At 41.2% G+C, this 27,200-nt stretch overlaps 1 protein-coding gene across 1 annotated transcript; it reads left to right on the top strand.

Annotated features, from left to right (window-relative positions):
• The first annotated feature begins 2,648 nt into the window (after positions 1 to 2,648).
• LOC136429164 (uncharacterized) lies at positions 2,649 to 27,006 on the top strand. Its single transcript, XM_066419043.1, has 30 exons — positions 2,649 to 2,811; positions 4,460 to 4,639; positions 5,227 to 5,337; positions 5,893 to 5,954; positions 7,220 to 7,406; positions 8,369 to 8,499; positions 8,987 to 9,110; positions 9,803 to 9,885; positions 10,161 to 10,238; positions 10,827 to 10,918; positions 11,600 to 11,739; positions 12,326 to 12,471; positions 12,841 to 13,820; positions 14,141 to 14,194; positions 15,426 to 15,570; positions 16,229 to 16,715; positions 16,762 to 16,833; positions 17,176 to 17,333; positions 17,682 to 18,778; positions 19,076 to 19,196; positions 20,087 to 20,239; positions 20,757 to 20,876; positions 21,288 to 21,425; positions 21,798 to 21,910; positions 22,430 to 22,880; positions 23,334 to 23,409; positions 23,877 to 23,957; positions 24,462 to 24,547; positions 25,004 to 25,080; positions 25,651 to 27,006. Exons 2-30 carry the CDS (start codon positions 4,466 to 4,468, stop codon positions 25,719 to 25,721), a joined length of 5,808 nt encoding a protein of 1,935 aa, XP_066275140.1. The 5' UTR covers positions 2,649 to 2,811; positions 4,460 to 4,465; the 3' UTR covers positions 25,722 to 27,006.
• Positions 27,007 to 27,200: the final 194 nt, after the last annotated feature.

The raw sequence follows: 27,200 nt of genomic DNA on the forward strand, positions 1-27,200 counted from the left end.
GCGTGGTCAAAAATAATTTTGCACCATCGACTGACACAACTCAGGGAAACATAGTATGTATGAGTAAATCAATATTGTTGACGGTCACTATCGATGATTCCATGTTTAAAGGTGTTTTGTGTGTATTAAGGTAGCATTGAATAATTTCCATGAATAAATTGTGAAGTTGCAAATATACATTGAAACTTTTAATGACTAGATTCTTTCTTCGCGTGTGTTTGCGTATTTGTGTGTGTGTGTGTGTATGTGTGTGTGTGTGTGTGTGTGTGTGTGTGTGTGTGTGTGTGTGTGTGTGCGTGTGTGCGTGTGTGCGTGTTTCATATTGCCCCAGCCGTATAATTGGATATACTGCTGTTACAAACGCGTTGTATCGTTTACGTCGGGGGAGGGTAGAGTAGGTTACCCTTTGACAAAACCATGGAGTGGACATGTGGACATGTTTTATTACGACTTATACAGATGATGATGATCAAACTACCTAGTTATTTAATGATAACAAAATTCAAGTTTTACATCTACAATACCAATGCGCCGGGCTTTGACTTCTTCTTTGGAAGCCATTGGAAAATAACATAACCCACATTTTCAATGATAGGTTGGATGATTTCAGCCGTGAAACATAGTTTTTCTGCAGATTTCGCAACCTACACCTAGACAACGTCAAGCTTGTAGATCCTTTGGATTATCTTGCGATTCAGTGTACACGGTGAGTACCGCCCGGCACTTTTATTTTGAGTCATCAGGGCCACCTCAGATATGTAACGGCACCGTATAATTATTATTTATATTATTATATATATATATTATCATTTGTACAATAAGAATTTCTGTATTTGGTTTCTAATTCCTCGTACAATACATTATCTTTTTCTTGTCTCTAGATTTTGAATAAACTACGCACAAAAAGTTCGGAAACTTAACTTTGGTCGATCATATTTCCGTTATTTTTTTACCGATTTCAATGTATTACATATCATTCAAAAGCTTATTTGATTTCCTTTCGTATGATACCAAACTTATTGTGATTGCAAGTTCATGAAATGAGCATCAGGCCTGCTAAAGTGAGTGGGTCGAAGAAATAAAGTGCCCAGATTACCTTACTATAGTCAAACATGCTATTCCTTACATATTCTTCTGTAGATATTGACTTCTGTACGAGGGTATTGTGAAAAATTAACAAGAATAAACAAGACATATTCATGAAAGCTAAGTTTATTCTTTATCAAAACCAACAATCTGTGTCTTAGTAACGAGTTAGCAAGGAGTCTTAGTAACGGGTGGCCCAGCCACGCGCTCACTACAGCACGGCACCTCCTCCTCATACTCGTCCTCAGTCGCGCAATGCGATGCTTTTGGGATAGCGTCCCATTCCTCCACCAGCAGTCTTCGGTGCCGGTCAGAGAATCATATCTGCAGCCGCGTTGAAGACAGTCTACGGTCCCTTAGAGTTGCTCGAGTAAGGAACCGGTCTTGCTCAGGTGTTGTGGCCCTGGGACGTCCAGTGCGTGGCTGTCTTTCACATCACCAGTTGCGCGGAACTTGGCCACCAGTTTGGAGATGGTACCAGGACGCACTCCGAATAACGCTGCAACATCCCTCTGACGGGTGCCAGCTTCAACCTGCCCTACAGCACGGAGCTTATCCACAAAGTACAAACGCGGCATGGCAATGTTTGTTGTGAAACAATAACAAAAAGAACACCTGTGGATGACGATACCGTTGGGTACCGTTTTCCACAGGTGTTCATTTTTGGGTTCACACCTGCAGGACGCAGGTTTTTATGTGGTGTAAACAATTGGATCTTGTATGTGCTAAAAATAACATTGGATGTTCTGTGTGCTAGAAATAACCTTGGATGGTCTGTGTTCTAAAAAAAACCTCAGAACCTGAGGAAACAATATATTGGATCATCATCCGCGCCCATACCAATAGGATGTCACAGCACGCGTATGACTCCAACAGGGAATTTTGGGCACTTTTTCTCTGTGACCCACTCACGTTATTAGTTCTGGTACTTGTTCCGTGGGTTTTCAATCACAATAAGTTTGGTATCATAGAAAAAAGAATCACACAAGCTTTATAATGATATATAATGTAACAAAATCGGAAAAAAAACAATGGAGATATGATCAACCAAAGTTAAGTTTCCGAACTTTTTGTGCGTAGTTTAGTATTAGTTGTTTAAATTTAAGTTAGATGTTGTTAAATGTGATATGCCTAATGTTCGCAATTCAGCATCCTCTTCTGAGGACGCTGCCATGTACTTTAGCGATGAATGGATGATCGAATCAATAAACTTACAATATAACTAAATGCACATGCCTGTGTAGGACTGAACTAGCCTGGGTGCCATCCTATTACTACCGGGGCTCCAACACTCCGGGTTACCCTAAAATATTTTTTTAGGGTGTTACATGTAACGTTAATAGGGTGGCACTCAGGCTAAGACTTCACTAGTAACAGTTACATTTTATGTATCAAATACATGGTGGAAGTATAGTATATCCCTGTTTGTTATGCAAATGATGCCCTACTTTGCACAATATCTCAATCTAACAACGTAAACGTTAATGTTTTACTAGTTGAATCAGGTCAGTGGGTCACGCGGTACAAAGTTCAGTTGACATAGTTCCCTGGCCGCGGTGCATGGTGGGTAAATTACCTGCAGTCATGTGACGTCAGCGTGATTCCAAGATGGCGGATCTCGGCGAAACGTGAACGCGGAAGTGGACGATTCGGAGGAATTTTCCTCAAACCGTGGCTCTTTATGGCGTGATAAAACATCTATCCTACCGTACAGATCTTTGAAAGGTATGGTACCGAAATTTGGCTTCTATGAAGTTCGCAAACATAGATTAGAGACTTGGTCTATATCGATTTTTCGGAGCCCTCAACCCCCCCACCCCTCTTTAATATTTGTCTTGAAGACTGACTGGACCAACCCCTGGAACTTAAGGCCTTGTAAGTTGAGTTTAAGGCGAAAGTTCTCATCTGGGAGGATTCTGCTACATGTGTGTGACGTTTCAGTTTTGGAGTAAGTTGCTAACGACGTCATGAGTCAGATATATGGAGTTATGTTCTAGTGACAGGCACAGGCACCGGTCTACTGTCTTATAAAAATACATGTAACGTTGTAGAGCATTCTAGCACTTACCGCCAAAAATCTCATGCTTTCAAAATAGTCATTCTTCATTTCAACAATAGGTTTGTTGCTGTTGATGCTATTAATGTGTACAAGTCTGTGATCTAACATAGCTTTTTTTTATGACAGCAAGTGTGCAAACCTACATTTGTATAGTCGAAACAGCATGTCATGTTGGGCCTTCTTCCATCAATCCAAATATTCTCCTAAAGGCAAGGCAATGGAATGATTTAATTCCTAAGTTCTATATCCAAAGACTTAAAATGGTTTCAATAGATGCTTACCTGTCTTGTACTTGGAAAGAACCAAAACCAGAACCATTTTCATTTTAAGGAACCAAATATTGCCTCACTAGATTTGAAACACCATACAGCACAAAACCTACCCAATTTTTTGCTGGGGAGGGGGGTATACATGTTTGTGAGCTTAGGCAGAGCCACCCTTTGTCAGAACAGTCACCAGCTTTGCAGGCACATAGCACTGCTGCTTATGTTTTATATGGAGCAAGCTGTATGTCTAACTTTCATGCATCTAACGATGAAGTGTTTCAAGCCATATTGCAGTATGTTGACACTCTCAAACATGTCAGTTTAGTGACTGTGTGTTTGGTACCAAAAAGGCTGCATTAGCAGAGAAAGAGTTTACAGACCCCAACAGTACACACGTACACTGGAGGACAGAGAAGAATGTCCGTGCCGCACGGATCACTGCCGCTAGCTGTTGTGAAGCCCCTACGATAGGGGTGGGTACCGGTACCATGTACCGATACAAAACCGGTATTTCTTAATGGACCGATCCAAAAAAAACGGTCCGTAAAAAATCAGTGGACCGGCCTATGGACCGATTAGAAAATTCATAGTACCAGGCTACCAGCAGGCGGCCACATAACTGGTCTAACAAAATACAAAACATCAGATTTAAGGAGTCATTTTCAAAGACGTTAGCTGTGAATCATATCTAGAATCACTTAAAGGATGAGTAAACAGACGGCGAGGAGAGTATAGTTATAATTTTGAGACAAAGTGCAAACCTTAGAAATTATATCATTCTAGACATGACGTTTGGAGACTTTTATGTGTGTCTCGCTCTCCAAAATATGATGTACTGTGACACTACTGTAATCAGGTACAGGTACAGGTCTGGACCTGGACCTGACCCTCTAGACCTGGACCGGACCGACCTGAATTTTCTGTACCGGTACCCACCCCTACCCTATGACCATTGAGGTTACGGGACCTGACTGACTGACTGAACAGTACACTGACATGTAACAATGTTAACGTTCACTTGACAGTTATTGTATTCTTTCATGATCAGTTCACGATGGAGCCAGAGTCCAGCCTAACCCCCGCCCCGCCCCTGGGTGTGACCCTTGACCCAGCATCTAGTACAGCCCTGACTCCAGCCATGACCTATGACCCAGGAGGTCACGTCCTGACCGACCTGAGCTCGATGGAAGACCTGCTGGCTCCGATCAAGACGTCAACGAGAATCAAGGTGAGAATTAAGGTGTAGTCTTAGAGATAGGTGCATGGTTCACCTGAGGACCTGGACAATAATATATGCAAGACCATGGAACAGTGTTTGTGTTCGCTTCTTCTGGACTTTACTTAGTTTACAGGTTAGCATGAAAGTTCATATGTGTTGGTAGAATTCATAGTTTATAGGTTGTTAAGTAGAAATTTGAATGAATAAAGATTGAAGAACAGAAGTTGGAGCAGTTCTAGAATGAATAAGAAGCAAAGTTATAGAACAAAATTGTGCTTAAGTTAATGTGTTATGTACAACTATGCCGCAGCCAAATGGCTACTTTTCTTCTGAAAATGATTTAATTAGGCTGGTAGAACACAGGATAAAGGAGCTTTCTTTTTACACAACCAGTCACTTCTTACCTGCTGACGTTTTGGTGCCTGTCAAACACCTTCGTAGCTTCTGACTGGAGTTTTGACTTCTGAAAAGGCTGCATTTCTTACCATCATCATGACTTACATGGCTGTAGATTCAAATTTCCTCTGAATCGTTTGTGAAATGGAGTTTGTTTATGATTGTGTGTTTATTTGTTTGTCTTGTTTGATTCTCGCCAGTACACGTGCCTGAGCGTGTCACGCCGGTTCATCAGCCTGGGCGCCACCACGGGGGGTCTGTACCTGTTCCACCGGGAGAAACTCAAGTGTCTGCAGCTGCTGGCCAATAAGGTACTAGTTACACACCGATACCCTACCTTCTGCTCAAGTCACAATGTCATACCTGTACAGGGATCTCCACAGAAATTAAGATGGTGCTAGAGGTAAAACTCCCCAAGGGCAAGGTGGTAGGCTACAGTAGATGGTCCAGGCAGGGACATGGCCCCCGCCCTGGGGTGGATCCTCTAGCATTTGATGCCTTTTTCAAACACAAATATATTGGAGGCCTTGGAGTTAAGTTTTACAGCTGTACCTCTTACCTAACAGTGCATTCAAAAGTAACATGTGGCTAGTCTCCAAGAAGATTTTGGGGAGGTTTATTTGGTCGTCATGTTTGCCTTGTTGTCTAGATCTCTTTCTGTGTCAAACCACCACCCTAGAAAGACGAAACAATCTAACTTTTATACTTTTAGTAAGTACCATGCCATGAAAATATTCCATAATGAGTAACAGGAAACTAGGGTGTACACGTATGCCTGTAATGTCCTAATCAGTTCTTCACAGTACATAGTATTTACTGCCACAATATTGCACACGATAATCCCTGTGTGGCTTACCTGTCCCTAGGAAGGAGCCATCACCATGGTAACCTCTGCGCCTGACGACAATCTTGTTGCCATAGCAACCAGGTAAGCTGTTTCATTGGTTTGTGAACTGGATGCCTTAAGGAGTTCTGTGTCATTTGTTTGAAAGTAATTCTCAGCCTAAATAAGCCACAGGTGATTAGATCTGAGCCTGTCTTATAGATAGGTTGGTTCAGTATACTGTAAGTCTGGACATTTTCACAACAGTTTTAGCTGCATGGTTTTCATGATCACCTGTCGACCACAAAATCAAGTACGTGCTACATTTGAATCATATTGCTAACAGTACTGTAACTGTAATTAGCATTTGTAGATCTTATTGAATTCACTCAGTGACACTCAGTTTTTTAGATGTGATGGCCTTGAATTAATTCATGTACAACAGAATTATGAAAATTAAATGAGAAGATATGCCAAATGAGAGTTACTGATTAGAAGCAATTGGATAAGATTTTGAAACAGCCATGATTACTTGAGCAACTGCCATACAATCAAACATGTAAGGCTACACTGTATGCTGCCATTTAATCTGTTGTTTACACGTATCTTCCCTCTTCTTAAAACAATTGTGTAGGAGTTTTTGTTTTACAATGTTGTCAGAGGATGTCATTATAACTAACTACTTAGATCGTGTATTATCTAAATTCATATTAAATGTGATGACTTGACTAGCAGGGTTAGCCCTTAGTAATAGCTTTCACTAGTTGGGCAACCCTGGCATGTAAATACAATGTACATGCTGAACCAATAAACAAATAAATAAAATGTGTCCTTTGTCCCCAGCATTCGGGGAGGGACCATCTAATAGAGTTGCGCAGTAGAGTGCATGCTGCATACCCTTTAGTATTTTGCTAAAAATAATTTTGTTGCTGGTCAAATGTTGGTCAGAATTGTCCAGTTTTCTGCTAGGGAGGACAGAAGAATGTGAATTTTAAAAATCTGGCCAAAATAGGTAATTTTTGTCATGTTTTGACCTCAGATTGACATCTGAACCCTTCTCTTCTGGTTGGACTGATATATTAGGATGGGGGGTGAAATCCTGGTCTCATCTGAAACTTCTGTCTTTAGCTCGTTAGAATGCTGGAGTTGGACTCCTGCTTTTTCCACCTAAAGCAACCTGACAAATCCAGCTTTGCAGGGGTGGTAAAGATTTGAGGTTTGAAATGTAGATACATGTGTTTTTAAGTGATTGTTTTTGACGGCTTATCCATGTGTGGCATAGGTAAGTCCATTTACTGGTCCCTCCCCATACATAGACTTCCTGCAGGACAAGGTTTTGATACTTTACTGAATGTGTTATTTGTCCCCAGCCGCGGCCTGGTCGTGGTGTGGGAGCTGAACATCGAGAGGCGAGCAAAGCCGGAGCGGCTGCGGATCTCGCCGGAACACCGCGGGAACACCGTTGTGTCGTTGCAGTGGGACGACAAGTCCTCACGTCTGTTCATCGGGGACGACACGGGCAAGGTGTCGGTGGCAAACGTGCCGTCTTCTGGGAAGGTACGCTTTTGTCCATGTTTGTTTGTATTTGTTTGTATTGCATACCCGGTAAACCGCATGAAGGCGTAACACACCAGGTTTGTACTGAAGAGTACAAGCTGCATACATGTATCTGGACAGATTTATATGATCCACACACACCGGGAAGGACCCCCACTCTTTTTGATAAGTGTGTTAGGTTCTTTAACGTGCTTGAGGTGTGGCTCTCCTCAAACACGGGACCTCCATTTAACGTCCTATCCGAAGGACGTCCCTAACCGAAGCTAGGTACTCATTTTCACCTGAGTAAAGTGGGGGAGGTTGTGTAAAGTACCTTTCCCAAGGGCACAATGTCAACGGGACAAATCAGGGAACCCCGGATTCGAACCCGGTACCTCTGGGTTCTGGGGCCAAACACCCTGGCACTACCCCACCGCGACGCCACGAATTATACATGTAACTGTTCAATTTCTAAAATCTTGAAATACAGCATATTAAGTTTCTAACAGGGTACTATTCTAACAATTGAGAGGTGTTTGCTATTAGCTACAAAGATGAGATGGACAAGTCACTACATGTGTTGAACTCTAGATGTGCCAGGCAAACTTGTATGACAGTGTATTATTATCAGAGGCTGGGACAAATGTTCGTATATAAAGCAGGACAGATACATGTACATGTACATGTACACAGCTCAAATATAGTCATAGTGATGAAGTCAGGCTAGCCGATAGGGCTCTAGGTTAATGTTTACTTCCTGACCATTTCCAGGCCAAATGTCTTACTATCTGAAGCCAGAGAAAATGCATGTATCAAATTTTATAGGATAGATTTAACTTCTAGGTTGTGAATTTAAAAATTTTTCCAGGCTAAAGGGGTCTTCAAATTGTTACCTGTGTGATGCACTCAGGTTGGGTTATGACCTCCGAACTCATGTCGTAAACCGTGCAATTAATTGTGAGTTTGTTCCTGACATTTTCCAGGCTAAAGGGTTCTTCAAGGTGCCCACGGAGCTCCTCCTGACAGCGGACTCCAGCGTGGTCCAGATGGACTTCGCTAACGAGCGCCTGATGGTGTCGACTCTCACCAGGTGTTACCTGTGTGACACACTCAGGTGGGGTCACGACCTCTGAACTTATGTCATAAGCCTTGCAATGGTAGTATGACCTTTTCTAGCTGGTCATGTTCGTTGATCAGTAACAGACCACTTTCCAAAATCCAGGGTGTTTGGGCAAAGACGAGGGTCGGGCGGTAAAATTTGTACCTAAAAGATAGACTGAATTTATTTCCTATATTTTGAGCATGTGGAACATCTGTTATGCCAATTTAAACTAACCAGTTTGCTGGTCACTGCCTTCGGGCAAGTGAGGAGATTATCTCCTCACTCATTCTGTGGAGGCCCCGGGAAAAAAACATGATCCAGAAAGCTGACTTTCACGAGGGCTCTATCTAGAGACACCTCAATTCACATGGAAGACCTAAGTACGGCCATGGCAGATAGACTGATGTGGTTGGAAGTCGTGCATGGACTTGTCCCGTCCCCCCTGGGGGTTGACCGATGATGATGATGATGATGATCTGTTTTCTCGCTGTTTTTCCAGGGAGAAGTTCTGGCATGTTGGGAAGAAGCTGCGAGACGGGAAGTTCGGGGCGTGTTTCTTCCGCACTTCAGCGGGCCAGGTTCCCGCGATCTACTCCGCGCGCCCGGGCTCCAGGGTGTGGGAGGTAGGTTCAGCTTCGTTTATGGCCTCGTCTACTTATATTGGTCATCGTTACAATTCATATTTATTTATTACTCATTTCTCCATCAAAGTACATAAGCAGGGAGAACAGCATTCCCTCTGAATTGGGTACCGTTTGTTACAGTCTTCATTAAAATCATCATTAATGCACAAAGACAAAAACAGCTGTTAAAAAATTCACAACATTACTTCAAGTCAAGTCATAGTTAAATCCTGATTCACATCAGCAACTTAGCTATGGCTAAACTGTCCTATATGAGAAGTCTCTGCCACATAATAATAAAAACACAATCTTACGTTAAGTTAGTCACTAAATCTTTACCTTGTCTCCAATACTCTAATGATAAAATATATTCATCAACTATATAATTATAGTATTAGAAACAATTAGGTAGCGCTTTCAGTAAGGACAATTGGTTTCCAACTTGAGGGTAGTCTTATATATTATGTAGAACTTAGAAGAAATATGGAAATTTAATGATAAAAGTAATAATAGATACTTACTAAAAGTGATAGTATTACTTGATACTGAATCGTTGAGAAATGATAACAGTTTATTATCAATATTATTGAAAAAACTTTACAAAAGAGAAAAATTATTCCACTCACCCATTGTCAGGCATCATTTTTTTGTTCTTTGTATTCCGTCAGATAACAGTGATTTTTTCTCCTCAGGTTGATTTTGAAGGGAACGTGTTGAACACCCACCAGCTGAAGAAGCTGTTAGCCGTACCACCGGCTCCCGTCATCTCCAACAGGTCAGGGCATTTCTATTGTCACAGTTTAGGTTTGCTGCTCAAGGTACTTTTGCTCTGCAGGGTGGTTGAGAATAATCTCCAAGCAGATGTAAGGATCTGACTCATTTTTATAGTGCTGCGTTTTAGTCTTGAATTTTCGTGCGTCTCTCATAGGACGAGAATAGTACTTAAAATGTACTAATATCAGAAAACTAATGGTAAGAATAACTATCAAAAATAGGTGTTAACATGTAGAGAATGAGCCTTTAAAATCATTCCATTTTCCTGTGCTACAGATATGAGCCCAAGTTCCCTGCAGCAGGATCCACCTTCCCTCCACAGTCTCTCACCTTCTCCAGGATTCTCATGTTCAAGTAAGTCATTATAAATCAACCTCACTCTAACCCTAACCCTTAAACCCTAACCTTAACCTGAACTCTAACCTTTAAACCCTGACCCTAACTCTGACCCTTCACAGTCTCTCACATTCTCCAGGATTCCCATGTTCAAGTAAGTCATTATAAAACACCCTGACCCTAACTCTAACCCTGACCCTAACTGTTACCCTCACCCTAACCCTGACCCTACCTTTAACCTGAACACTAATAACCCTGACCCTAAACTAAGCCCTACACCTGATCTAAGCCCTACAGTCTCTCACCTTATCCAGGATTCCAATGGTCAAGTAAGTCTCGGGAAGGATACACTGTAAACAACAAGGATCATAATGGTGTAGAAATAAAAGATAAAAAATCTACAACTTTACCATTTGATTTATCACCTTCAATTTGTTTCTCTGACGTTTCCAAATGCAAAATATCAAAACAAGCATTAGCATCATTCACAAGTTTTTCACTGATTGTCTTTAGAAACTTTCAAGCCTAATGCTCTTCACAAAGGTAGACATGTACAAGTCATGTACATTGTATAAACCTGACTGTCCTCACATTAACTTTTCCCAGCAACCGTCTGCTGCTGACGTGGACCCAGCAGGGACTGTACATTATAGACCCCGCCAGGGTGCAGCTGGTCATGTGGACTGACAAGTTCAAAGGTGAGACTAAAACCATGGCAGCATGCAATATACATATGATTGTACATCCCCAAACTGGACTTTCTGGAAGTGAAAACCTCTCTAATCTTTCATGTTGTAGCTGTACCCCCAGTTTCTGTTTTTTGTTTGTTAATAGATGACTTATATAAACTCTATAGTTTATCAAATTCATTTAGTTTCACAGGTAGTTAATTTTGCAGCACATGTACATGTAAATTTTTTGAAGTGTTTTAAAAACACTTTGCATGAAACTATCTTAAAGTAGTAATACAGTGGAAACACATCGGGGGAAATAAAACCCCGCAAACGTTTCAAAACAAACATTATGTTGGATAGAAAAGTTTTTGTACAATGGTTGTTTTATCCACACCGACATTTCTGTGACCATCTGTCACCTAACTCAATTATAACTTGTTCACATTGCACTGCAGCGATACATTGTAGGTGTCACTGCTTATAGATGCAACTTCCAAACGCAAATTATCTGCACAGGTGCTGACAGACAGCCACCGAATCCTCAGTGTGAATAAATCAAACACTTGGTTGTGCACAGAGAATTCTGTTGTCTCATGACAAACCAAACTGATGAAACTATTCACAAAGGCATACATTCTGTGTACAGTGTTTCTTATTACACGCATGTCTAACCTTCATCGACATATATGATCATGTTGTTTTCAGACATCTCTGATGTGAGGTGCTATAAGAACGACATGTACCTGTTCCACGCCGACTCCCGCGTGTCGCGCCTCTCCCTGCTCGCCGTGGACAAGTGCGTCGGCAAACTCTTCTCCAAGCAGATGTGGAGACTGTGTGCGCAGGTTAGTAAAACTTCCATGCAGGGAGGATGGAACATCATTCTGTAAAGTCCTGATGCTCATGTTGCTGTCAACATGTTAACAAGCTTCTGCCATATTTGTTAATCGTTAGAAGGTTGCCAAGTTTCAAGATTGCTAGAGACTACAATCATGACAGTAGAATATTTCACTTGAAAATCTCCCATATCACACTGGAATAGCTCAGGAACATTGGTCTATTTTTAAAAATTATGTGATGATTGAGAGAACATCTGGTGCATCACTGCTGAACATGCAATTCGTGATTTAGAGCTTGCAGACTTGTCAGAAAATCGATTTTCGTGCAGTGTGACAGGGGCATAAGGAGCAAACAGTATATACAGAAAACAAAGAGTCGACCCCACAATGGGAAAAGCAGACTGAGTAGGAATGACTCATTGCAATGTCTTTTTCAAGCAATTGATAAAGTCAGGGTAGGGTAGGAAATTATGAAGTTTATGTTGTCTTCAATTAGCACTGTGCCTTAGTTCACCCTAAGATGTGGCCTATAAAGTATCTGTATTATTCTTAAGTTACAAAAAAGGTCATTGCTGATCATGATTTCCTCCAGGTGTGCTGCCACTACCAGCCGTCAGTCATCCCCATGAAGGCACGGCGGGCAGTGCCGGTCTCCATGGTAACGGAGCTGCGGCAGCATCTCGGCACGATGGACGACGCGGACGAGCTGCTGGACCAACTGGAGGAGCTTCTCAACAGGTATGGAAGGAACACGGAAGTGGAGAATAAAGTTTGCAGTATCTGTATATTGTGTTTAACCAGTACAACTGTCCTTTGGCGTAACACACCAGCTCCTGCATCTGTGTTTGTGTAACCAGACGGTATAACCACCCTTCAGGGTTACACACGTACCGTCGTACATCCAGTTTCTGATGTGCATATTGTTAGCTAGTATAACCGCTCTTCGGTCCAATGGACCAGCTTCTGTATCTGTATAGCCGTTATAACCGCCTTTGTGAATTCTGAATAAAGCTTCAGCTCTTCCATTGTTTCTATGTCAACCAAAAAGAGATTAAACATTAACTGTTACAGTTATAGATCAAGTTACAGTGTGTTTCTATCCCCCAGGATTGAGCTAAACGTTGACAGCACGAGCTCCAACCAGAGCAGCGGTCGCTCCAGTGTCAGCTCCATCGGGAGTGTCAGCATGCTCCAGTCCGGGATCTACCAAGTCCACAGCCGGCGGGGGAGTCAGGAGTCTGTCGACAGCCTCCCAGAATTCACCTGGGCCGAGGAGGAAGCAGGGCAGGATGGGATAGCCAGGCCCAAGTTTGACCTTGTCTCTGATGCTCTGGCGACCTCTGCGGAAGAAGGAAAAGAACCTGGCCTTCTTCCTTCCTTGCCTTCTTCACAGGAGACAGCAGCTTCTGCAAATGAAGTGGTTGCCTCAACACAAGACAATGTAGAAAGTCTGGAAAGTTCAGTTTTATCACAAGGGAAAAGAGAAGGTTTAGAAAATGTGGAAAGTTTGTCTTTGGTGCAGAACGAGCAAGCTGCAATCATTGAAAGCGAGAGTAGCGCCTCTGACCCGGAAAAGACCAGCATGCAATCCTGCGACAGCGGAAACAGTGACGGCACGAACGTCTCCCCAAGGTCGGGATCCAAGATGGCCGCCGGCGAGACAGAGGTCGCGGGAGCCAGCGACAGCGGGACGGGAGAAGAGGCTCTAGAGGAAGACGCTCAAACAGTCCCTGACTCACTCACTATCCGGTTTAACCTCTTAACAGACTTTGAAGCCACAGAAACCACAGAGGCAGCCCAGATTTCTGATAAATACCAGAAGTTTTCCCAAGAAGTCCCCGTTGATTCCATGCCACTGGTTGCCATAGAAACAACAGGTACCAACAGCCATGAAACCCCAGAACTGAAGATGACACAGAGCGAGGATGCCAAGGGTAAAGGTCACAGGTCAAAGGAGGTGAAGGGTCAGAGGGCACTGCTAGACAGGTTTGCGAATGTTGACCTTGAGGGTGATGAGTTGGTGGTGCAGAGAGAAGGCAGACCCATCAAGGGGAAGAGGAAGAAGAAGAAGAAAGCTAACAGTGCAGGTACATGTAGGAAGGGATACTCAGCGCTTCCTTAAATGTCAGGAATTCTTATCTAAATGAACCTTTTTCCTTATCATTTCTTACTATTTCTGGCTTTCCTTGCAGTTGATAAATGATACATAATATTTTAAACCTTTAAATTGTATACATACTATTAGTTACATATTATTTTTATGACATTGTGATGATTAAACTTTGCACCTTACATTTAGTTATTACTTATCATAACTTGCCCAACAGTGGTATCATGAAATTTTTTCCTGACCTCACATTTAATTTTTTTTTAAATTTCTAACCATCTTCTTCTAAATCAATTTCAGACATTTCCTACCTGTCCCTATCAGAAGGCACAGCAGTGGACTCACCTCCATCTGGTAAGTGGACTAACATAATATTGTACATTTAGTGGTGTTATGTACATGTATTATTAATGCCAGATTAAATTATTTGCTAAATATTTTACATTATAGGAGGTGCTGGGTATACATGTGTATGTAGGTGCAACATCCTATTTGACTATTGATTCTGGGACGCTATTTGTATTGCCTAAAATTATGGAATTCAGCCAGTCTAACTTACAATTTTATTATTTTGCTGCAATGTTGTTTTCATGTGTCAATGTACCAATTTGTTGATAAACTAATTTATATAGTATACATTTTAACTTTATGTAGTATGTTTCCTATAAATGTGATAGGTATACAATGTAATTTATTATTCTCAAAAAAATACTTGCATATTCCAACTAACTTTAGCGTGACGCACACTTCATCATTGCCTTGTTCTTCAGATGATATAAGTCCCAAACGGACAAAGAGTTTAGATGCAACATGGGGAAAAATGAAAGGTTTGTCAGACGATCGAGTTTGAAAGATGATTGAAAGAATTTAGTAACGGAAATTTGACAATCACAGGTAAAAAATTATCCATTGATGATTTCTAATCAATCAAAGCAACCAAGCAATTTTAAAAAATCTATCAATAAACAGGAAAATTTCATAATTATCATTAACAACCTATCGTCAATTAAACCAGCTTTCTCATTAACTAAGCAGTCAACCTGCCAGGCAAATAATAATCAATCCACTTCTTTTATGTACAGACCAACCAATCTTTAGCCAATCTAAGTTCAGTAGCTATGTACCTACGAGCCTTACAAACATTTTAAGGCTACCACAAATTCTGATTTAAAATCAGGTTTAGCTAATTGTATTTTTTTCAAAATTCACAAATGTTGAACGGCATCATAAAAAATCACTAAAAAGACAATCACTAATATAGTTAGAAATCTGAATTCTCTCCAAAAGACAGTTACCAAAAGCAGAACCCCTCAAAGGCACCTTCCAATTTGATTGAAAATATAACTTACATGAACATGTACATTACATAAGCCTCAAGTATCAAACCTCTGCACGTTAAAGAACTCACTTATCAAGAAAAGTGTGGCCAAAAACGCAAGCTGTAGCAAAGCCGCATTGCACTACCACTAGCTACTTGAAAAAGCATCATGCTTCACCTCAATTGAGGATGACTGCTTTCTCTTTTTTACATGTAAGGAAGTAGTCTTACGTTTTGCCCTGACCTTTGCCCTGACCTTTGCCCCAGACCTGCGTTCGGCGTTCCAGCAGAAGATGAGCACGCTGAAGACGGGACGGATGTCATCTGACAGCGACACTCCTGAGGGCGGGGCGACCCCTGAGCTGTCGTCGTCACCCGTGGTGCAGCAGCAGCTCAAGGTCATGAAGGACAAGTAAGGGCGTTTGCTCTTAGAGAATTCTGAAGTTCTTTGAATTGAAAACTTTTTACAATCTACTACCTGCTAGACACTCCAAAATAACTATGTTTTATTTTCATTATCAAGTTTTTAGCATCTTTTAATCCATAGGATTTTGAAATTTGAAGTTTACTCAATCTTAACCAGTACTCAGTGGATAGCCCTTTAACCTTCAATATTTTTAGCAAAATCTTCACACAGACATTTACTACATGTACATGTAGGTATTTATATCATTGCTACAGTTAAGTGCTACATGTAGCTCAAAAATATTTACACTTACAGACTGTCCATCAGACTGCAAGACTCGCACAGCTAAGACATTCACCTTGTTTCCTTCCAGCTTGTCTATGAGACTCGCAGTACTGTAGTAAGTCTTAAGACATTCTCCATGTCTCCTCACACTCACAGGTTGTCTAGAAGAATTTTAGGACTGAGACACAATAAGACCAGTTTAACATCAAAGACATTTGCCTGGTCTCCTTCCTTGGCAGGTTGTCCACACGGCTGCAGGGCTCGTGCAGACTTGTCTAAAATCTAAGACATTCACCCTAAGTCTTAAGACATTAACCATCATGTCTCCTTACAGGTTTTCTTACTAGTAAGTCTTGACGTTTCCCTTACTTCTTGGCAGGTTGTCTACGAGACTTCAGGACTCTCGCAGTAAGCTGGCCACCAAGTCCAAGTCTCTGATGAAGGCGATTCAGGAGAGCGAGCAGATGGGACGCATCAGGCAGACCATGAGGAGACCTGACATGCAGGCAGACAGGGGAGATGAGGTGGGATATGGATGTGTTTTAGGGTGTAGGGTTCTGATACAGGAAAGTGAACAGATGGGCCGCATCAGGCAGACCATGAGGAGACCTGAGGCCCAGGCAGACAGGGGAGATGAGGTGGGATATGAGTCTGTTTTAGGGTGTAGGGTTCTTGTACAGGAGAGCGAACAGATGGGACGCATCAGGCAGACCATGAGGAGACCTGACATGCAGGCAGACAGGGGAGATGAGGTGGGATATGGATGTGTTTTAGGGTGTAGGGTTCTGATACAGGAGAGTGAACAGATGGGCCGCATCAGGCAGACCATGAGGAGACCTGAGGCCCAGGCAGACAGGGGAGATGAGGTGGGATATGAGTCTGTTTTAGGGTGACTGTAGGGTTCTTGTACAGGAGAGTGAACAGATGGGGCGCATCAGGCAGACCATGAGGAGACCTGACATGCAGGCAGACAGGGGGGACAAGGTAGTGTTTTCCATAACATAAGGCCATATGGATGACATCTGTGCACGCAATTTTTATCAGTACCAAAGAAAATGTTGATTATACTGTAGATTGTGCAAAGCAGCTGCAAAATGATCAAATATGCCGTGAATTGTAAAAATGATTTTGGAAAACAATACTTAATCATAAAATGTTAAAATCAATTAAAAAATGAAGATGTTAAGAAGTGAAAATGAAGAATCCATTATTCGTTATACAACTCTATGTTAGCTGTGATCAGCAGCTGAGGATTAAAAAGTTGGTTGGAAATAGAAAAAAACTAACTTAAAAGAAAAAAAATGATTTTCCTTATTTGTTGCTCAGGATGATGATGTGTTCGAGGACGACTTGGGAGGTAACCAAGACAACGGCATCTCCATGGTAACGGAGTCAGGAGGACATCAGGAGAGTGAGGAAAGGAGGAGGGGCGTCGGTCCACGTGTGGATGTCACTGTCCTGCTGCAGGCCACCAGGGAGACGAGGTGGGGATTTTGTTTTTCATCTGTTCATTCTTTTGTGTTGAAGCTCCTCAGAAAGTGCTGCTCGACGGAAACCTGGCAACGCAAAGTTTAGTGTTTTGTTTAGAATTAGAAAAGATTATGGACAATCTTATAATCTATTTCAGAAATCTAATAGTACCCTGTATTTAATTATGAAACATTTCAAGCGGAACAGAGCTTAAGTGGACTAGAATCCTACATTGTGTACGTAGTTTGAGTCCAACTGCCTTACACCTAAGCTATTCCTTTTAATCTTTTGATACTGTTACTGTGTAGTTTCTGTTAAACAACATCTGATGTAACAGGAAATTTTTTCTCCTCCACCCTTAGTGAAAAGTTGAAGGACCCAGAAGTTCTGTTTGCCCCAGACCAAGCAAGAACCGTTCTGTCAGCATGGTTACAGCACCTGGAGACTGCTCTACAGAACCTCTATAGAACAGTGAGAGAACACAACGCCAAGATCAGGAGTAAGTTAGAGGTGAAAGGGCAGATGTCAGATGTTGTAGATGACATTGTCTCTGAAAGAACTCCAATCAACGGTTACGCTAATGTTAACAGCATGCAGCAAGGAAAGCAAGAAGATGAAAGTGAAAGCACTGAGTCAAGGACACTTGAAGAAAAAGAAGGAGAAGGAATGGACGCATCTGTAGTTCTGCATGACAGCGGTGCAGAATGCGACAGTGTACAGGATGGTCAGGAGAAACAGAACAAAGATGTCTCAGAACACAGAACGTTAGCAGAAGAAGAAGAGCGAATCTTTGAGAACAACGTTGATGGGAAGGATGACACACAACCATCACCGCATGCCAAGACAGAGGATGAAGCTCCAGCACTTGTAAACCATGTTGAGACACATTCTCCAGATACGACATACACAGAAGAACACACTCCCAAGAATGCTGCTGGCCATCCCCAAGACATGGAAGATCTTCAAGAAGTTTTCATCCAAGAGGGATTCCACATCTTCGACCCTTTTCTGTTAAAGGAAGAGAGCCATGCGGAAATTTCTGAGCTGGTGACTTTCTGCTTTCAGTTCGGTGTCCTTAGGAGCAAGAGTGCTTCATCAAAGGATTTTGCTGTATCCTCAACCATCATTGGACAGGACAGTCCTAGTCATGACATTTGCAATCTACCTGACGAATCAGAATCTGTGTTACAAGAAGAAGATGCCCCTGAATCTGACAGGACTTGTGATGGCAATGATAGCTTCTCACCGATTGGTCCACATAGTAAGGAAGGTCAGCATCTGTCAGCAACAAGCCAATCAGCTTCCTTGTCTCATGAAGAGGAAGAGTGGGACAGGAACGCTGCTCAGTTCTTGAAGAGTCATTTCCATTTCTTGGACATAGAAGCCGTAAGAAAGACTTTGCAGTACAGAAGAGGACCAAGGACGATAGTGTGGGAGGGACTTATGGAGTGTCTGCATGGTAGGCACACCGACTTTTTTTTTAGACAACGTGTTGAAGTAATTCAGATGTAGATTGTTATGTCATCTTGTGAGCAAATAAAAATGTCAAGGTTTTAAGAAATGAATTTACAGCAGCAAAGGTTTACATATTCCCGTTTTACATGTTGTATGTTGAGGTTTAGAACACTTTTGAATTTGGTCTTCATATCCCTTTTCTCTAGATCTTGGTTCAAATTGTCTGTAGCTATAGCTATAGCTATAGCTAGTTAAGGGGAGTCTTTTTCATTTGATTCTTGACCGTTTTGTTTCCATCCAGCCCTGTACTCTGAGGGTGCAGTACCAGATCTCATCACTAGGGGCAATGTGGACGAATGCCTGAAACTGATCAGGACCAAAGAGTTGACAGACGGAGGGGCTGTTCTGTCCTGTCTGCACAGGTGAGTGTTGAGTAGGTGGAAATAGAAAACAGCAAAATTGATTGTATGATGATGATGGCTGCTTCTTCGCTTCCAAAGATTACTGGGAAGGTTGTCCACCTCTGCAGGCTCTTCCGTGTCTGTGTAGCCCAATCCTTGATCTGCACACTCTGCTGCAGGCTGGGCATGTAAAGCCCTGTGTAGGTGGAGACTGGGCAGCAGCAGCTTTTCTTTGGCTTCTCATGATTGTAAGCATTGTTGAACAACATCATCGTCATTATCCAGTCTGGTTTCTGTATCATTTTACAGTTGTACAAATGTCTTTCAGCTGCACTCAGTCTCTCTACATTGTACATCTTCTTCCACTGTGTCTTGCATCTTGCGAGCTCCCTTAAGCCCCCCTCTCACTGGACCCGCGGCACGCTGGTGGCGTTGCTGCGTCCTAAACTGGATTTCTGTTATCATTGACTTTATAATGGGAATATCATTCAAAACGTACAAGTAAGACCAAAAAGACAACAAAACACACAAAGGTTTAAAGGTTTGTTTTTCTTCATGAAATTCCTTGAGTGCTTTGTCAATTCAATCGGCCGCAGCGACGCCGCAAGCGTGCTGTGGGTCCAGTGAGAGGGGGGCTTTAGGTCCAGCCTTGGGCATGCTCAGCCTGTAGTAACGTTACCTGTAGCTATAACTTACAATGTTTTGGCGATTTGCACACCTTTATGTCTCCCCAGTGTGTTCCTCTTGTCTCCTGAGACCATGGAAGACACCTGTGTACAGCTCTACCCCCAGGCCCAACACTGGGAGATCTCCATGCTGTTCTATATTATATAATATATATACAGTGTGCCTGGTGCATACATGTACATGCATTTTGTTTATTGATAATGCAAACATGTGTTTCTCCCCAGTGTGTTCTCCCTGTCCCCAGAGCCAGTGTTAGACGCCTGTTTACAGCTCTACCCGCAGGTCCAAGCCTGGGAGGTAGCTCAGATCTGTAAGGACTCCCCTCAACACTTCCTGCACTATGTTCACAAGATACAGGCCTTGCCAAGGCACAGACAGTGAGTACGATTTATGTTCCCATTATTTTCATTGTGTTTTTTTTTTGGAGTACGGCTGACATGCTGAACTTGTCAAAGGATATGTTAGGGAGACAAGTTCTTGTACATTGCGTATATCGCTGTCATCCTTAAGTGACAATGTACAATGTCATGTATTTAGAATATTGTTATAGCTCGTTATGCAGTCAATTGTAATGTCTTGTCTTTGTCAGCAGGGCTAGCCCTTTGTAATAGCCTCAGGCTAGTTGGTCAGCCCTGGCTGTGTGTCAAAAACAGCCGAACCAATGGAGCATACAGCCTTCCTGTTTAGAAATCTTATTCTGTAACTGTCTTACCAGCCATTAATTTCTTTCATTTCAAATGTGTTCCTCGTTATTGTTGTCATTCAGTGGTAAAAGATTCTCCTCCTATATTGCTTATAATGCTTTAACAAGTAGCTAAGCCTTGCATCTTACCTATCATGATGAGGTAATTCTAGACTTTTGAGTTGGAGTTTAAGTCCTGATGTTTGTTACAGAGCTGAGTTGCTTGAGGCCCTGTACAGAGATGAGGCCCTCTTGCACCAGTGGATGGACTGTGCTCTGACTGAAGGGGCTCCTGACAGGGATCTACTATTCACTACGCAGGGGGAGCCAAGGTAGATGGCATGCTTCTTTTAATTCAAGCCCATCCTTTATGTGTTGTCACAGTCAACAAGCATCGGCCATTCATGTGCTTGCTGATTGCCATACTTTGCAAATTAAAGAAGTATTGACTAGATTACTTGTTTTTATTTGGCTAACTGTACATTATGTCTAGTATGTGTTAACAATCATAGGGATGCTTCAGATGCATTGTAGCATTCTATAACAGAACATTTTGTTATCACCATGCAATAAGTGCTGCTTCAATTCATAGTGCTTCAAGTTAGATGTACTAGACACATGTACATGTATGTAAGGCTTTAATGTAAGACACCATTCAATATATGATATGATATAAAGGATGCTCAGTAGCTGTTTCTGTATGCCTGTAGGGGTAATCTTAGTCAAACCATCTGTTTCTCCAGGCCAGGTTCTCATCTGTTGCCATGGAAACACGGTGCTGATGTGGATGAGATTCTGACCTGCTACTCCACGGATAGCGAGTCTGTCCCGCACAACTCCGCGGAGAGAGGGTACCTGATGAAAAAGTGTCGCAAGGCAGGGTTAGTGTTTTAAAGGTTTTGTAACATCTGTCATGTTCTAAAAGTTTTCAGCTATCTAGATTTTCACCTATCAAGTCAGGACACGTACCACATGTTTTCCTCTGTTTTATTTATTGAAGTCATAATACACTTTGGCCTGGTAAATTGTAAACTGAAGGGCAGTGTTACACCATATTAGGAGCTAATTAGTAAATTACTTGAATGACTGTGTATAGTAACACTATTTCAAATATCATCAAACACATTTACAGGTTGTTTTTTTTTTACAATGACTTGTGCTGCATTGCTTTAAAATGTTTACCAAATAAGCATGAATCATTCCAATGAATACAGAATAAGGTTGACTTTTTATTGCCAACTTCCTATTATAAGGTACTGGCAAGGATACCTGAGGCTGTGTAAGGGGTTTGGCCACAGACAGGAGGCCCTGAGGACTGCAGTGCTGCTGGGAGATGTGCAACTCCTGGACCCCCAACATGACCCAAGTATGTTGACGCACCTTATGTCATATTTGTATCTAACAGTTGAAATAAAGATGCATGACATCAGATGAGTATGTGTCACATATTTCTGCTTTCAGGGTCTTTTCATCAACATGCAGCTTACTTAAAATACTGTAGTTTCAAAAGCTATTTCTGAATGATAGTTATTGACCTTTTCGAGATCACAGAACTCGCTTATTAAAAACATAGGACTATTCATCAGCCACTGCCTCAAAAGAAGCCACCTCTGCCAGTAACATGTGTAGAAATATCAGATAGATCTATAGAATTACTTTTAAGTTTAAAAAAAGTTTTTTTACATCATTGTATCTGACAGTACAAAATGTATGTATCCTTGCAATTAGCCTTTGGGTATGAATTAATCAAATTCTATATTAAGATTGATGATTTTGGATTTGCTTCTCCCAAAACAATTTTTAAGAATCAAGATATTGATTAGTATTGTAATATTATATCTATGCTAAGCCTTGTCTTTAATGTCTGTATATAACTATTTACCAGGTGTTCCCCCAAAGTCCCTGGAAGAATGGGAAGAAGTCTTCAGGCTCATGCTGCAGCTACAGGGAGGTCAAGGGTCGGGAGAAAACTCCCATGGTGCAATATCCTCCCAGGATGCTATGCAAGAAGTAGCAGACCACGAGCAATCAGTGAACAACGCAGTGCCTTACGACTCTAGCGATGTAACGCCGAGTCCAAATGATAGAACTAGTTTGCCTAATGTGGAAAGGAGGGAAACTTCTGATTGGTTACCTCAAGATAGCACTGCATCACAGGAGGGCTGTGATTGGTCACCTAGGATCACATGGGAGGAAGCTGGCAGGCTATTGGTCAGCAGTGTGGGTCCAGACAAGGGGATTGAATTACTGCAGAGGCTGCCTCTTCCAACGGGATGTTTGTCAGAAGACTTCTACAAGAGCTGCGTGCTGGCAAGCATGATATACAGGAGACAGAAGTATGGTTTTGCGTTTTTTGTTGCCTCAAAAGTTCTCTAATTCCTGGGAAGTCACTTATTGGTAGTAATATAGTCACACCAGTTCTGTATATTGTAGACAGTGATCACTGTACATAAGGCCCACCTGGACATTCATATACAGTCAAACATGTACGAGTGACCACCTCTGTATAAGGGCCACCTGGCCATATTGTAGCCACATTTTGGTGTTCCATGATAGACTACGTATACATGTATTTTCCCCATTGACCCAAGCACATAGAAGCCTGTCTATCATAGCCACCTGTCGACAGTAATATTTTTCTTCTAGTCTCTTGGGTGGTCACTATATAGACAGGTTTGACTGTAGCTCAGCCTCATTGCACATAGTCAACTCCTGTCTGAAATGCAGATATGAATCAGCCTGTGTTGAGATGAAGTTGTTGAGAAGTTGTTTTTCTCCCTTGCCTGTAGGCTGTTGATCCACTCCATGTTGGAGAAGGTGGACACGTATCTGTGGTCCAAGAGACCAACAACTCTGGCCCCAGAGGTAAGAGTTTTCCCTTCTGTAAGAAGATAAAAACTTACAGAATGATATGTATACTGTCAGGTTCAGATTTGATAATGCAGCCTCTACTGGGTACTTCAAAATGCAGACTTGAAGTATGTTTTTCTGCAACTTTTATTCAAAGAAATTTTAAATTTCATTTTCAAAAAGGCAGATTGGATTTTAGTTTTTCTTTGTTGCCTGAGAAGCCAGAACTGACTAACAATTTACTATCAATCTGTGTGTCCTGGGCGGAAATTTAGTTACTTCATTCTATGCCACCGAGTTTTAGTAACAAATGTCATGCTCTATCATACTATAATCAATTACCAGCTAAGTTCATGTTGTTAATATACATTTTGTATCTTACCCGAAACACAACCATGATCCCATCTTTTCAGTTACAACGGTTACAGTACGAACTAAGATATACAGAACTTACTGAATGTTAAAACCTTTGTGTTCCCCAGCTGTACTTTGCCATGCAGCAGGAGAAACTTGCCCTACAGGCCCAGAGAAAAGGAACACCTGTCTCACTGGATCGCAGTCTGGTATGTGTGATTCAGTTTTTATTAACTAACCATAAAAGTCATGTAGCTTCAGTTTGTAATCATGTCATCATGTCAAATAACTGAAATACTGGGGACTCGGTGATATTATAAAGTGGAAAATGAGATTTTTACTGTAATGTTGTTTTGAGATGGAATGTTTTAAGGGTAGTAAAACAATGGACATGAATAATGATCGCGGTGTTATGGTTTCAATGTAGAGAGGTCACCACAAAAATTTATAAGCACTATCAGTGTATTTTAATGTTACACCTGGAATGCTTGAATTTTTTTTATTCATTTTTGTATGACTACAAAATGTCTGGCAAGTATGATACAGGCAGAAAAACAGTGTTGTAACTTAAATGTAATGTGAATCTGAACAGTACAACCGGTGACAAGTTGAAATTTAGGGCCTGACTATCATGTTCTTGAAATACAAATCTGGGTATCAAACCTTTTAGACAGAATATGTTTTGATCTGTCATAATTTGTTTCCCCGTACAGTTTGTGCTGGACCCAAGCAGACTGGAGGGGGGTGTCCAGCACCTGGAAGAGCCTGAGGGACACTGGGGGGTCACATCTGAAGAAAGGTGGGCAGGGAATCAAATTGAATGTGAATTTAGATCAGTTCATCCTCTGTGAGGTGACACAAATGTCTCCACATGTCCCTGTCGAGCATGGCAGAGTTGATTTAAACTTAATCTAAATCAAAAGCTGTTATTTTGATGCATCTATTACGGTGACTGTATACAGTCTTAAATAAGTCTAAGCCCATTAGGGTGTCTTAAAGCACCTCAAGTATGGCTTCAGTCAAACCTGTACTAGACTAAGTGTAGTACCTGGTCCAGTGATCATCTCTGTATATGGTAACCTGGTCATTGTGGCCACCTTTTGGTGATCCCTTAGATTATTTTCATATGAATCTACAGTGGCCACCTGTATATATATATATATTTACTGTGACCATTTTCTTCAAGTCATATTAAAGTTTTTTTATTTATTTTTCACAGTAGACAAGTTTTAAATTTCCAATTTCCCTCCCACAGTTCCTGTGCAGTGTGCACTTTGCTGCTGAGTGACCCCATCTCGACCTCTGACCCTGGGGTCACAGTCTTCCCCTGTGGTAAGAAACCTGTTGTTTGTGGAGTGATACCTATTTTCTAAACCTTCTCCCAGCTGTTTAACCCCATTGCCTGTACAAATTTGGTGCTAAGTGGCTACCTTAGTAGGTCAAAGGTTAAATGCAGGGCTGTCTCCAGGACCCATCCCTCTGTCCCGGGACGGAAATTTGCTTGTTGGGACGGAAAAAAATTCACCCTTTCCGTCCAAAATGCTGAACGTTATGACTTGAAATTGATGAAAAGGTATCAATGTAAGCTTATAATGACGAATTTAACAACGAAAAGTCAAAACATCGGCTCTCAAACAATGTGTGGGACGGAAAAAAATTCAAAGCTGAAGACAGCCCTGGTTAAATGCATGCAAAAGTTTCAAGTTAAGGACACACAAACTCCTATGTTTCAAAACATCAGTTTCCAAAACAGGCTAAGTTATTTTTACAATCTAGATGGGATGAGACCTCTTGAATGATTTGTTTTGATCTTACAGATCTTAGCATTAAAGTCTTTCTGGCAATGTTTCCATACCTGTAACATAACCCTTTGATGTTTTTGTCTTACCCTGTGTTCTCCAGGCCACGCCTTCCACACCCACTGTGTACCACAGAGAGGCTGTCTGCTGTGTTACATGGCCAGTCAGAAGTGAAAAATGACTTCTTAAAGCCACTTACAGAGGTTTAATTTTTTTTCATTTTGAAACAATCTTTATAAGCTTTATTTCAATCTTTGTTTGAAATTGGCAATTATAAATGTTTAGATTATGGAAATGGGACCACCATGGGCCACGAGGATATTTTTACATAATGAGTCAGAAGCCCTTTCAGACACATTATAGGGATTTTAAAATAATTTTTGTCAGAAACAGCAAGTCGACCATTATGATAATCATTTGAAGACTATAGTGATGTGTACATTTCATCTCCTTTCTTCAGATCTCTAGAGGTAGACATAGGTTTGTGCAACTGACTCAGTACCAGAAAAGGAATTGGGAAGCAAAATATGGATCATATTAAGATATTATTTCCTGTGATATAAGATGATATAAAGATATGTATCATTGTACAATTTCCTGATAATTTGTAATCTTAAGTGTTGTAAGTACTATTTCTAGCAACTTGTTTAAAGTAATTTTACCTGAATTGTGAAGATGTGTACATAGCTAATGATTCATGTAATTATGTTTAACAAAAATTTTCATATGATCATGACTGCATTGTGTAATATGTAATGGTGTTCTTACCGTTGTGTCAAAAATCGTTGAATGTTGCACTAACTTTATGTTTTCTTAGCTACCATTCATATAGGTCTACAAACATGCAATAGCAATGCAACTTTTAGTGATAGTTCTTTTTCCCAGCCTTACAATAGTATCATCACTGAAAAAAAGAATTTAGGATTCAAGTGCTAGTTTGATGTTCTGGACAAAAAAAATGGACCAACATCATTGTCCTTTTGTCAACTTGAATTAGAGATGAATAACATATGTCAAGATCCTTTAATCATCTTCCCTATATGAAAGTTTAAAAAATGACTTGGGGAATCGAAAAAGTTTGTCAGAATCATTATGCAAATTGCTGTTGCTGCTTGTTTCTGTTTTTTTTAGATCACCACAGGATCGTAGACTCATGGAAAAACAAAACTTTAATTTCAGTGAAAGTCATTTGTTTTTTTATGACTTTTCTATGAATGTAGGACACTCCTTCCTTTATCTAAACAAAAGGCACATATTTTCCCTGTATCTTTATGGTCTTTGCAGACCAATTGTACTTGTGATACTGTGTGCATTTTATTTGATTGTGTGCCAAATTGTATTCATGTTTAATGTGCAATGGTTTCAATCTTGGTATTTATAAAACAGCTTTGTTCTCATATTGAATTATTATTGAATTTTCTTTGTTGCTCTTGAATACACATGAGTCTCAATGATACTATCTGATTTGTTTTTCATTTATTGCCTGTGTGAAGTAGGTAGTGCTTTTGTTGTGGGTGCGTGGGAGTTTGGAGGCAGTGTTTCCGACTTGACCAACATAAATCAGGAAGCTATGGATGGACTGCAATGTTTGTCATGTAGCTATCACAGTCCATTTATACGCAAGGACAAAGCTCACATCATTACTTATGGGGT

This window comes from Branchiostoma lanceolatum, chromosome 3, assembly GCF_035083965.1.
Source record: "Branchiostoma lanceolatum isolate klBraLanc5 chromosome 3, klBraLanc5.hap2, whole genome shotgun sequence".
Classification (NCBI taxonomy): Eukaryota; Metazoa; Chordata; class Leptocardii; order Amphioxiformes; family Branchiostomatidae; genus Branchiostoma; species Branchiostoma lanceolatum.